Raw genomic sequence first — 14,834 nt, forward strand, 5'->3', positions numbered from 1 at the left:
AGTAGTATTTATTTTTTTACGACTTTGATAAAATGAAAAATAATATACTAATGCTTAGTTTCTTGGGTCTTGACTGACAGTATTGACCAGTCAAAACCGACATTTGATTTGGATACAGCAAGGAAATCGATTATTGTGAAAGATCAAAGATATAAAGATTGAAGTATCGAAACCAAGAAAGACCAGACTACTGACCAACTCATGTTCCATTAAATCTCAATTTTTTTCTGATTTTTAATTATTATATATATTTAAAGCATGAATTCATAAAGAAAGAAAAAAATGACTTCACATGTTTGTTTTGTAGTTATTAAAAAGCAGTGTACTTATCGACTGAAAATATAAACAGATAACAAGTTGTGTTGATATCCCATAAAATATAGGGTCAAAACATTACTATTTATACACCTAGTGGACACACTAGGCAACGCTGCAACCTCAAGCTCTAGAAATCCAAAAGTATTAATTGCGAAAGGCGTAAACACATATTAGTTGTCAACACACGTTTTCTCGTATTTGATCATTTTGCGTGAAACGACTTTTAATGCAGTCTAAGCCATCATGAAAACGATACTATCCAAACCCACAAGAGAGGAAACCCTTATCAGATTTACACATGTGTGTATCTCTTTTATCCATTCAAAGACCAACATGTTAGTTGGTCTAAAAGTTGACCTTTCATCAACTGGTCGGTCAAGAAATTCAAACGAGCTTCTTCGTTAACATAATTCTCGACGCGCTTGAATATATCAAATAGCATATCTTTAACCAAATCGTGTCGGTACTTGAACCCGGAAGCTCTCTACACTGTAGTGTATGTTCCCCCAAAAGAGTCCAAACAAGTCTCGCGACAAATAAGGCATATCTCAAAGCTACAATCTATTAACCGGTGATAATACGTACGGGTAATGCGACTAGTGACTCAATTTCAAAGTCTGGTTTTCAAAGTAAAACGTTTATGTGATCGCATACCTCGCTCTTTTTCTAACTTCTCTTATGTCTCAAACATTACATTTAAATGTACGATCGGTTTTTGCAACTTTCTTTGCAAAATTGATTATGTAATTCATGTGTCTAAGACCGTGTAATTGGACAGTTATCCTTCCACCTTGCCCACATTTCATCCGCCAAATCATTTCACAATCTTTAAACTTGGACGTCAAAATGGAAAGAGCCCCCGTGGGTGCTAAGCGATTAACGGGAAATGAGGTAAAAGTGTGTTGGGCCATAGTTTTTCTACAACCAATCACATTCACCTACTCATATTTATATGTATAGAAAAAGATTAATTAATAATTCCGTTGTTTGTTAAATTATTAAGCGGTTTTGATTTAGTAAAGCCCCATGATATGTAAGAGTCCCGTTTTCAATTCTTAATTAAACCACTACACGGTCTAATTATTAACACATTATGTTCACTAAATGTCAAACAGGATCTATAAATGTTGATTTATGTTCACCAAATGTTTCTTAACACATTATTGAAGCAGCAAATTAGACAAACTTTTTAAATCATTATCAAATTATTAGCCTAAAACTGTATTTATGTTAGGGAAAATTCTCAAAATGACCCATTCATAGAATGTGTTTCCAATTTTATCCCCACTAATTCAAGTTTCTAACTTTGTCCCTTTGGTATCTCGTCGCCGACGACATGATAGCGAACACCGACGATGCGTTACTGAAACAAATAGGATAACGGCACGTGGTCGGAATCTGTGTTGACGATGCGTTATGTTGCTAACGTAGGGTAGTGGCGATGCGTTATGTTGCTAACGTAGGGTAGCAGCGATGCGTTATCACTAACGCAACGTGTTGTCATAACAAGGTAGCAGCAACATAACGCATCGCCGCTACCCTACGTTAGCAACATAACGCATCGTCAACCCTATGTTATACGTAACGTAGGGTAGCAGCGATGTGTTATGTTGCTAACGTAGGGTAGCAGCGATGTGTTATCCACTAACGCATCGTCGACGACCTATTCCAGACATATTCCGGCCACGTGTCGTTATCCTATTGTTTCAGTAACGCATCGTCGGTGTTCGCTATCATGTCGTCTGCGACGAGATAACAAGTGAACAAAGTTGGAAACTTAAATTATTGAGGATAATTTTGAAAACACATTCTTTAAATGGGCTATTATGGGAATTTTCCCTTTATGTTATGTCAAAGCTTTTAAATTTTTTTATTATTTGAAAAGAAATATGTTTTGTATTTTTAAAATAGATGTATATTTTTAATTATGTTTGCAAACTATTTTAAATTTTTTTTTTGAACGACCAACAAAGTAACGCCGGGTACTTCATACGCGGTTCCCATTGGTTAAAAGTAGCCCGAGCCGACCACTAGTCCGTACCCGGCCCCCATTTCAATTATGTTCGCAAACTATTTTAAATGCTTTAAACATACACAAAAGAAGACTTTTACATACACCAATTCAATTTCTAATATTTTTAAATGATTATTTAGTTTCACAATAAAAAATATAAAAATAATTAGCGGAAACTACAAATTTGACCCCTACGGTATGGCCTAATTGACCTTTCAGCCTAAAAAAGACTCTTGCCATTTAAACCCCTAACATTTGAACTCTATAACCATTTCAATTTTTGGTACTAATAACGTTAGTTTTTTCTGTTATCTCGTGACATTTTAAGTCATTTTATACATAACGACCATTTATGTAAATTAGAAACACTAAACTACTAGATGATGTTAACAATTTACCTGCACAGTCTTTATGTGTAAATAACATAAAAAACCTAGACGGCTAGACTTAACACAAATAATTAACATATTTAATATCAGGGGTTTGGATCAAATACAAATGAAATTAACGTGCTAAACATAATAATCAATTAGAATAATTATATACACATGTAGGATAATTATGTAATTACTCTATGATGTAATTCCATAATTACTCTACTTAATTCTCACGTTTAGTACGTTAATTTTATTTATAAGTTAACCTTCTCCTTAATATCAGTCGTTGAAATGGTTACAAATATTAAACATCATTCGTTGATCTATCAAAAGCTTTTTTTAGTTGAAAGGATTAAATAAATGTTCCGGTCTACATCTCTCATATAAAAAAGAAAGTAGTAATTTTCAAAAACAAAAAATAAAAATAATTGCATTAATAATAAGGGTATGTTTAGAAAACGTCTTAAAAATGGTAGTTAAGGGCAATGTTATAAAAGTAGGTCTACAAGGCCGAGTACTCGCTCCAAGGTATGGTGTCGAGTGGTGTTTCTTTAACTCCGCCTAGTTACTAAAAATTGTTCAAGGGTGGTCAACATCAGCCAGAAATACATTTATTCGGTTAACTTGGGCCTATTTTGACTTGGAAATACAACGTAATTCGTATTTATATTGATATTCACTTATTTTGTTATAAATATTAGTAAACTTATGATATTTGAAATATATATATTACCCAAAAAATTATTTTTCTTTATATTTATCATGTCCGAGTACTCACCGAGTACTCCCTCCAAGGGGGTCGGCCGCCTAGGGACCGCCTAGCGACTTTTGCAACATTGGTTAAGGGAACAATTAAGCCAAACTCTTAAGTCAACGTGTGTCAGACTAAAAAAATTGCATTGAAAAAAGAAGTACGTTCACCACTTATGGCCTAGTGTAGAAAGACTTGAATTCTCCGGTGAAAACCCAAGTTCGATCCCCCACTTATGTCACTTTTGGTGGATTACGTCGATGAAGAATTTGAGCTAGGCCTTGTGCAATGTTGTCAGTTTAATCCCGATTCCACCCTGGTTTTTGTCCCACCATGTATTATACCTGGGAATTCTACTCTTATAGTAACACAACGACTGTCAAATGACAACCGATAATATAATTTGTTTCAAAAGAAACACCCAAATCAAACTCTAAAACCAGCATCAGTCGATTGAAACAATAAATAAAGTCTAACCAGAATAAAACAAAGTCGTCAAAAGAATTTATTATTAAAATATGTATAGAGTCCATATAAATAACCAGAGAACACACATACGAAGCATCTCAAATCAATATTATTATTATTATTATTATTATTATTATTATTATTATTCCACTCCTCACTAAAACAAATTCCGGCGACTTTCAATCTCAACCAACCGGAAAACTCACCGTACTCCTAAAAACCATGACCGGACCACCATGATCCACCACTATCATCATCACCATGTCAATTTCAATCTCCGATTGCTTCTCCGACCTGCTCTGCGGCGAAGACTCCGGCGTGTTTTCCGGCGAAGAGTCGCCGGAGTACGGTAACGAGTTCGATTCCGACGATGCGATTGCGGAGTTGATCGAACGCGAAAGGAAGTTTGTTACTGGAATTGATTATGTTGAGAGGTTTCAATCGCAGGCGTTGGATGCGGTTGTTAGAGAAGAGTGTGTTGCATGGATAGTTAAGGTGGTTATTAAATAAATATAATTGAATAATGTGATTAAACTTGATGGTTATGTAAGACTATTAATTAATCAGGCGTGTACAAAACACGGTCGTTTTGGAAAATAAATATTCAAATTTAGAAATTCGGACGGTATCCGGACGGTCGTGCCCATATATGGTCAAAGCGACCGTCCGGATACTAGCTGAATAACCATGCGAATATTGGTTAGAATGCCCGAACAACCATCTAGCTGAACGACCGTCCGGATATTGTCCAAACGACCGTCTAGACATGGTCATACTGACCGTTCGGATACTGGCCGAACAACCGAACGACCATGCGAATATTGGCTAGAACGACCAAACAACCATCTGTCTAAACGACCTTTTGCAATTGGCCGAACACAACTGTCCATATCTGGTGGACCAGATATGGACGGTTGTTCGGCCAAGATCCTGAAGGTCGTTTAGCCAAATGGTTGTTTGGTCTTTCTAACCAATATTCGCATGGTTGTTCTGTTGTTCGGCCGGTACCCGAACGGTCAGTATGACCATGTCTAGACGGTCGTTTAGACAATATTCGGACGTTTGTTCAACTAGATGGCCGTTCGGGCATTCTAACCAATATTCGCATGGTTATTCAGCCAGTATCCGGACGGTCGTTCAGCTAGATGGTCGTTCTAACCAATTTTCGCATGGTTGTTTGGCCGGAAACCAGACGGTTGCTTTGACCATATATGGTGATCGTTCAGACAATATCTAGAAGGTCGTCGTCTGGATGACCGCCCAGATATTCTATCCTACATTCGCATGGTTGTTCGGCCAATATCCGTTTGGCCTTTTCGAACAATATCCGGACGGTCAATCTTTGAAATATATTGGTCAAAATGGTCATTCAAGATATCCGAACTGTCCAAGTCCAAGATATCTAGATGACCATAACTGATCAAACTATGAAAACTTTTGGTCAAAATGGTCTTCTGGTCTTTATCCATCCACCGTTTAAAAACCGTAGGATTAGATGTCAGACATTGTGTATAGCGGACCCCACATTCACATTCGCTAATGAGTGCCTTGTCATGAAGCCATTAATCCATGTTTGAATAATTTCTTCAAAAACACGAAAACTTTATCAGATCATACAACTGATTAAAGTTTGTTACATATTATTATTTGCTATAGTGCACCTCACTTGTTACTTTAACTTATTACTCGTGTTGTACTACATAATTTACTCTTTCTAAAAAGTTGTTACTATAATAAATATGTACTAGATTCAATACTCTTTCTAAAAAGCTTATTGTATACATCATGTTTAAAGGTTTGATTGTTTAACAGATTTCTTTTGTACATCCTGGCAGGTGCAACGTTTTTACGGGTTTCAGCCGCTGACGGCGTACCTCGCCGTCAACTACTTGGACCGTTTCATCTATTGCCACGGCTTCCCAGTGGTATATTTCTCAACCGTCAGTATTTGATTTCCACTCGATTTCACCAAGGGCAATCCCAGTAACATAATCGTAATAGATTTTCACCTAATTAATACTTGATTATTTCCACTCGATTTCTCCAGTAAGTTTCCTCATTTCGTTCAAAATTATTATTGTGAGCGAAATCGAGTGGAAATCAGGTGTACATGTCTAATGATTATGTTACTGGGATTGCCTTAGGCAAATTGACGGAACGGATTATTATTGACCAATAAGTTATAGTTTAGATTATTAAAATTTAGTTCACCTGCGCTATATTATGTTTTACCGTGCACTTTTACTAGTTTTACAATACAAGGGCTGGGTATATAAAGAGTAACCAACATAACTTTATAGTCCAATTAATAAATTAATACCACATGCATTGCTTGAGAGTATATATTATGCAACATAAACACTATTCATTAATACAACTTTACTATGGAGATTGATATATCATGGGACCAACTTTCTACATCCCATCTGTATCCATGCATTATATGTTGTATTATACAACATAATAATATTGCATGATATATAGCTTAAGGTTTATTATTAGCAAGACTAAAAAACCGTGTACAATTTTTATTTATCTTTTTTAAATATCCGTGAAACTGCGGTTTTCGTCAATGTGGTTTGTCCAAATCTGCGGTTTTAGTCCAATAGTTTCAAATTTGTGATTTTCGTTCCCGTGGTTTCATTTCACCTGCAATTAAACCCGAATTCATTAACCCCGTTAAGTCTGGTCGTTAACCCCATCAGCGTATTCTTCACGTGAGGGGTAATTTTGTCGGTTTTTTCTCCAAATACACCCCAGCCCCTCACGTGAGAGGGCTTGCAAATTATGACTGGGGTTTATTTGTGAGAAAAAGGACAAAAATGCCCCTCATGTGAGGGGCACGCTGATGGGTTTAACAACCAGACCTAACGGGGTTAATTAGTTTGGGTTTAATTGAAGGTGAAATGAAATCACATGGACGAAAATCGCAAACTTAAAACTATTAGACTAAAACCGAATATTTAGACAAACTAAAGAGACGAAAACCACATTTTACCTTAAATATGCAATTGACATTAGCTAGAGATTTATGGATATTCTAGTGAAGTTTGTTTATTTTTGAAAAAGGTGAAATTGTTTATAATCATTACTTTACCCAAGATACTGTATGAAGTGAACTAATCGGTAAATATGTGGGACTACATCTTTATTACTCCTTTTTGTTTTTTCTTTGTTGTACTTGGAACAAAGTCTTAATTGATTTCTTTATTTAACTTTCAATATAATATATAAATTTAGTTTTTTCATTGATTTTGATCAAAACTATATATAGTCATTGGGTTTTGTATCAAACTTTAAATGTTTAACGGACTCGTATTCACTTTATGCAACGAAATCGTGAGAATCATACATAAAGTTTGCAGTGTCATTTGTTAGATCGGTCTAAAACTAAAACTGCCCCAAAAGCTCATTTTTGTAAGCTGGTTGAATGTTGGAATCTTTGTGGTCTTAGATTCAAATTTGACTAGGTTTTTCCACGGTGGTTGATTTTATCTTTTACGGTGTTTTTGAGTGAGCGGAACTATATCAGTATGAACGATTACATCGTTCTCATAAGTTTCACTCAGATGTTAAGGATAGTTCTAGATGATATTATAAACACATCATTTTGAAATAGTCAAAATGATCTATCTAGAGATCCCAAATAATTTCAAGTGAACATAATGAATGCTATTGACTTTTTAAATCAAGTGTGCTTCATTTCAATGTATTGAAAAAAGTCAGGAAAAAGACATTTTTGTTTACACATTATTTAAAAAATATATAAATAGACAACCTACATTTATTTTTTTTAAATAGCGTTTATTTATAATTCTTTCCTCATGCAAAGAATTTGTTTATCAATTATCATGGAATAATGGAGTGATTTAGGGCTCAACTACTTAGTTGACTATTTGACCACCTATATATTGCATTTATAATATAAATAATATAATTCTTTTCCTCTTGAAAAGGGTGACATTAAGATGTTAAACCTTTGTCTCATCTAGTCCCACTAGAAAACACTAATTATATTAACTTAAATCATCAATTATTATTATTATTATTATTTATTTTCTCTTCTCAGGCCCTACTATAATTTTGCTATTAGTGGTATATACTATACTGAGTACGATGAATATATTTTAATTAATTAACAGGCAAATGGATGGCCCTTGCAACTCTTATCAGTTGCATGCTTATCATTAGCTGCTAAAATGGAGGAGCCCCTTGTACCTTCAATTCTTGATCTTCAAGTAAGTCATTAATAATATAACATCATATCATATATTTTATAATTAATCATTTAATCATCTAATCATTTTTACACACACATAGATTGAAGGTGCAAAATACATTTTTGAGCCGAAAACAATCCGAAGAATGGAGTTTCTTGTCCTTAGTGTTTTGGATTGGAGACTAAGATCCGTTACACCCTTTAGTTTTATCGGTTTCTTTGCTCACAAAATCGATCCAACCGGGACTTATACAGGCTTCCTCATCTCAAGGGCAACCCAAATTATTCTATCGAATATTCAAGGTAATACCGATAAATCTATACTTTTATCTCATAAATTATTAAAAATAAAATCTTTTTAAATTTTCGTAATTATTCACTAAAAGTAAGTTTTGCCTAAACGCAACAATTTTTAAAAATTGGTTACAACATATTAAATATGTCGCGCTCACAAAAAAAATACTCTTGTGTCTATATATGCACACATTATTTCTATATTCGCGTTAAAATCTACCTTTATGTCATATAACGCAAAAAATGTCTTGTCAGCGGTATAATATGTCACGTGTCATGTACACGTCGATTTTTATTAAAATTAAAATGCCAAAATGATCTTAAATAAAAGTTAATTAGCTATAATATTTTTCTGTTTTTAAAAATAAATAATAAGGTAATAAATAGTTTAAAATATACTCTATATTATAGTTGTTATAGTTAATGATCCGTATGAATGTAGTTGTTTGGTATAACAAATCAACTACTTAAATTATTGGCTTAAATGATCATAAAATATAGTCTTGATGCATGCTTCCAATTATATATAAGTTGACCAAAAGGTTTGACTTTTTCAGAAGCTAGTTTACTTGAGTATTGGCCATCATGTATTGCTGCTGCAACCGTATTATGTGCCGCGAGCGATCTGTCGAATTTCTCGCTTATCAATGCCGATCAAGCTGAGTCATGGTGCGATGGCCTTAGCAAAGTACGTCATTATTTGCTTTAAGTCTTGTACCACATGCATAAATACTTGTACAAACCGTTTATCCGCTTATTGTTTACAAACGATAGTCAGATAAACATTTTGTATAAGATAATCATGAACAAAAGAAATAATATTAATAAGCGATCTTAAAACAAAACACCGGCTAATTTAATTTCTATTTAATCTTTCAGGAAAAGATCACAAAATGTTACCGATTAGTACAAGGAGTGAGTCCTTTAAACCGATCAACAACCAAATCAACAAAGATATTACCAGTACAGGTCCGAGTCATGACTCGTGTGAGTATCGAGTCAGCTGACTCATCATCTTCGTCTTCGTCGCCCTCATCATATAAAAGAAGGAAATTAAATAACTACTCGTGGGTAGATGATGACAAAACATCAACCTCTAGTTGAAAGACATTAATAATAATAATTAAATAAATATGGGATAGAGTGGGAAAATATAAAAAGAAAAGTTGTATGGATACAACTTCCAAGTGCACTAGATGGCTAGATTCCCGCTAAAGGTATCCGTTTAATAAAGAACTAATTTTAAGTAAAGTACTGTGAGAGCTACATAAACAACGTTAGTAGTATGCACTGATGTTTCTCACGTTCATCTACTTAAAATTGGTAAAGTATTGAAAAAGAGATTCTATATAAATATATATAGTCAACAAAAGTGTGATATTATTAATTTAATTAATAGGTGGCAATAGTCATAATCCATAAATATGACTTTTGCTAATTCCCTAGGGAAAGGGGAGTTTGGTACATAGTATTTTGGATTGAAAGTTGGTTTGTGAAAGTGATATATAGAAGTGAGAATGGTGATTGAATTCAAAGGTGGCATTCATTTGTTGAATGCATTAAGATTTCAAGATTGAGTGGTGGAGTGTTGGTGGGACCCTCCATGCATAAACTCGGAACTCGGGTTTCAAACTTGATCAAGAAAGCTCGATCAAATCTGGTTAAGGTTAAGCAACAAGATTTGGATCACAGATGAAGATGGGTGAAGAAAATACCAGTTATCTGATTGTACATGAAAGAGTTATGAAATGACGGGGAAAAAGTTATAAACGGTCGAAGGCTTCGAATTTTCGATTCAATTTAGATTAGGTTTGATTTTTTTTTTTCAAAAAAAAAAAAGATTTGAGATATGATTATGAGAGTGGTTTGAGAGAAACATGCTTTTGATTTGTAAGCGTGACTTCTCACACGTGTGCATGTGTGTTTTCTTTTTTTTTTTTGCGGGAAATGTTTATGGGCAACATTTTTCCAAATTGTTTGATTAGTGCATAACAATGACACTTGTGATGGTGACACGTGTTTTTGGAATTTTATTATTTTTATTTAATTTTTATTATTTTTTTAATCTTTTTAAAAGGTTAAAGAAGTCCCTTTTTTAATGGTCTGATTTTTGGCCTAACTATATATACTTGGGTCTGATTTTTGGCCTTTTTGTTTTTAAGTTTAATATTATTCTTGTTTTTATTAAGTGTGTTTGTAGTCATGTGGAATATTCATGAAATTATAATATTATTCATAAGCCTGCATGTTCCCTCACGTGATGGACATGAAAGTTATTTGCCAGAATTACAGAAATTGTTCTTTATGTTTACATCAAATTTCAATGGTTGTTCTTTATCTTTAAAAGTAACATAATTTGTACTTTACGTTTCCAATGTTACACCGTTTGTCCTTTAGTCCTAACCCAGTTAGTTTTTCTCGTTAAGTCAGGTCATGTGCCTTGCACATGAGTGTAAATTAGTCATTTCCGCTACTAAATTAATCCACCACCGCACCACCAATTAAGAATTAAAAAGGACGCCGCCACCAGCTCTGGCTACCCATCTCCCCCTTCACCAACCCCACCACCGCCGGCCACCTCTCCCCTCTATCCCTCCGACGCACCACCACCACTCCCTCTCCTCTTCGCACGTTTTTCCGGCCACCCTCCTTCCCTCTCTTGTCTTCTCCGGCGACGGAAAACCGCCCCTCCGGCAGCCTCACTCTCTCTCCCGCAGCTCTCTCTCTCTCTCACTCTCACTCTCTCCCCCGCAGCTCTCTATCTCTCTCTCTTTCTCGTATCTCTCTCTCTCTCACTCTCACTCTCTCTCGCTCTATCTCTCTCCGATTCGTTTTTTCGATGGCCGAAATCGGTTCCGGTGAAGCATGGACGTGGTGACCCGCCACGTCTCCGGTAGCCTTCATTTCCGACGACAATATTTACAAATAATAGGTAAATTAACAATTGCGGGCTTAATTATGAGTTTAATTAACAAATTTTTATGTTGGTTTGGTTGGTTTGTACGTTAGTTATTAAACTAGAGGTCTCGGGTTCGGGACTCATCCTAGATCGGTTTGGTATTGTTTCTTTTTATACTTAATAAATTTATTATTACTATTAGTATTAACATAAATACATAAAGATTATTATTATGATTATTAACAAGATAATATTTATTATTATTATTATTAAGATAATATTTATTATTATTATTATTATTATTATTATTATTATTATTATTATTATTATCACTATTATTATTGATATTATTATCATTAAACAAAACAATTATTATTATCGTTATTTTCATAATAATAGATTATTATTATGATGATTATTATTATCATTATTATTATGAATATTAAGGAATATTATTAAAATCTAATATTGTTAATATTATCTACTTGTTTTATTAAACCGAAACCCATGTCGGGCATAGTTACCATTTAACGTCACCGTCACTCGAGTTATATCTTTTTATCACTAATACTACTATTACTAAAATGTTATAAGTATTAGTTATTATTAATGTGACACATATACTTATTATAATAATAATTATTAATTAAAACTTATAAATCTATTAATAACGTTTTCAACAATAAAGTAATAATTATTGTATTTATTATTACTACTACTATTATTAGTTTTAACAACAATCCTCAATTGGTAGTATTACTATATATGTATTATTATCATCTTTATATTATATATATATATATATATATATATATATATATATATATATATATATATATATATCTAACTTATTCTAAAATCATTATTATCATTTCTATCCTTATTATTAATGATATTCTTATACGCTTTAATATCAACTCGTTCTTTTTTTAAAAACCGAACTCTTGATTTAAACCCGTCTTGTTTCTATTAAATTTTGAGTTAATTATTTAAAAGCCCAATAAAATAATATTATTTTATTTTTAAATTGTCAATTAAGTATGAGTCCCTAATCATTAACAAATTAATCGGTAATCCGATTTACAACCGAACCTCATCGTTCAATGTTTCCAATATAGTTTCATTATGGTTTTCAAGTTCATTAATATATATTACATTATTTATTTTTAGCTTAGGTGTTTATCGTTTCAAGTCGGATTCGTTCGTTTTATTCACAAGCTTTCTATATGTCGATCATGTATTATTTTCCCGATTCATCAATCGAGGTGAGTACATTTCATCCCCCGTTTTCCCTTTTATGTTTTGGGGGTAACATGCATACTTATTCAAAACAAGAATGATTTATTATACACTTTTCTCAAACCACAAACTTTAGGGTATATGATACTTGGAATACTTGCTCTTTTGTGTGTTATATGCCTCATATGCTTTACGTGCACGAGTGTTTACTTTTATGTTGTTGTTGAGCCTCATTAAGTATGATCATACGCTCCCCTAACTACTTAGCCTTGTGCTAGTAGAATAGGGCCTCATTATCCAAGTATGTCGGTTGTTACCGATCAGAAAGGATCCTCATTTACATATGTTTTATATGCCACGATTGATGCTTTTATTTATAGTCTCATATACGTTTGTGGATTTCGCTCATATTATATATACTCAAAACTATGAAATTGCTCACCAACATACGTGTTGACAAAATATTATTTTATGCATGTTACAGGTTTGACTTTTGTTGACTCGAGGACTTGATGAAAAACGTTATCAAGACTATTAGGGTATTAGTAAAATGAACAATATGAATACTACTTGTTTCCAAATTTGTTTGTATAAACGAGATGTGTTTGTTTATTGATTACTGAAATAAACGATTTGATTAAATATTGTCACTTTAAATAGTGTCTTGTGTATTTGTCCAACCACGTTGCACCCCGGCATGTTCCGCCGCCTTTGATCGGGGTGTGACAGGTTGGTATCAAAGCCACAAGACTATAAGATAGGTGGTTAGACGTAACGGCCTAGTATAGTCTTTACTTTAGGGTCCTTATATGTGTTTGCCTATACGTGTTTACCCTACTTGATTGTTCAATACACTTGTTTATTTATATACTTATTTATTTCATCAAATTGTATATATACACAAATACTCGAAACTACTAAGGTATCCTTACCTTACTTTTGTTTAATTTTATTTATACACATAAACACACTTTATAGTACTCCAAGGTATCATTGCCTTAATAAAAACATTAGTTTTTATTGTGTGTTATGGATCACGAGCTTAACTTGGATCCCGTTGTTTCAAATCTCCTTAAAGATTGTCTCGTATGAGATGACCACTTTAAGAAGTCGAATGCCAGCGTTCCGCCCGCCATCCAAATTTTCGGTGTTAAAACAATAGAACTACGGTGATTTCGTGGACTAGTGTTTTGACATGACGTTGTATTCTGATTTATTATTTTTGTTACAATCGTTATTGGAGTCGAAGACATGAAAAAGACGCGGTGGTACGTGCACATGTTTAGACTCCAACATGGTATTTTTGTAATAAAGGTTTTTAGTGTCGGAATATCAAGTCATGGTGGTTCATGCACGATTTTTCCGCCTTAAAATCTTAAAACTTTATTATTACATTTCAAGAATTTAAACCATTTTCCCTTCATTTTGTTATAAATTCTTATCACAAGCCTTCATTTATAAATTTTATATTTTTTTATATTGTTAACAATTCTTTTATATCTCGATTTTATATGGTAAATTTTACACCAATTTTCTTATTTTGATTTCACAAGGATTTTTATTACTAATTGTATTCATTAAAAACTTCTTCGGTATAAGTTAAAATAATAATAATAATAATAATAATAATAATAATAATAATAATAATAAATATATGTATATATAGTTTGATCTATTCATAATGATTTTTAATATGCCATTTATTTTCATTAAGACTATTTAGAAACAAAAATCTTATCATATAAATTTCATCATATTAAAAAGGTGCTTATGATAAATTTTACCCTAAATTTTCAAGTAAATTTCCATTATATAAATCTTAAATTGTTTTTAAAGTTTTCATACAAGATTTCACAAAATTTCATTTTTATAACGATCCCGTTCATTTTGGAACTATCATGTGACAATATTGATTATTTAAATTTTTCTCATGACATTTTAATTACACTATAACAAATAATATACATGGTAGAATTTTCGTTACCCAAATTTATTTTCATAACAACTTTCATCATGCAATCCTTGGTTCATTATAAATTTTCGCAAATAAAAAAATTTACATCACACGATTTTCCGCGTTTTAAAATTCTTATGAAAGTTTTGCCATGATTTCTCAAGAAAGTCACAAACTTATATCTTGTAATCTTCTTGAAACTCTCATGCAAATCTTCATAGAAATTTTATTTAAAGACCAAAAATCGTTACTTGTGATCTCTCGATTTGCAATGCCAGACATTTAAACTTACCACGATATT

General features: G+C 32.9%; 1 protein-coding gene across 1 annotated transcript; it reads left to right on the plus strand.

The window, feature by feature from the left end:
• The first annotated feature begins 4,109 nt into the window (after positions 1–4,109).
• Positions 4,110–10,158, plus strand: LOC143614931 (cyclin-D1-1-like). Its single transcript, XM_077088225.1, has 6 exons — positions 4,110–4,423; positions 5,764–5,853; positions 8,071–8,166; positions 8,249–8,450; positions 8,999–9,129; positions 9,321–10,158. The coding sequence occupies exons 1-6, from the start codon at positions 4,190–4,192 to the stop codon at positions 9,543–9,545; spliced, it is 978 nt and encodes a 325-aa protein (XP_076944340.1). The 5' UTR covers positions 4,110–4,189; the 3' UTR covers positions 9,546–10,158.
• Positions 10,159–14,834: the final 4,676 nt, after the last annotated feature.

The sequence above is a fragment of the Bidens hawaiensis genome, unplaced genomic scaffold (genome assembly GCF_021521415.1).
Source record: "Bidens hawaiensis isolate Kalapana, Puna unplaced genomic scaffold, B.hawaiensis_p1.1 tig00041427_1, whole genome shotgun sequence".
Taxonomy (NCBI): domain Eukaryota; kingdom Viridiplantae; phylum Streptophyta; class Magnoliopsida; order Asterales; family Asteraceae; genus Bidens; species Bidens hawaiensis.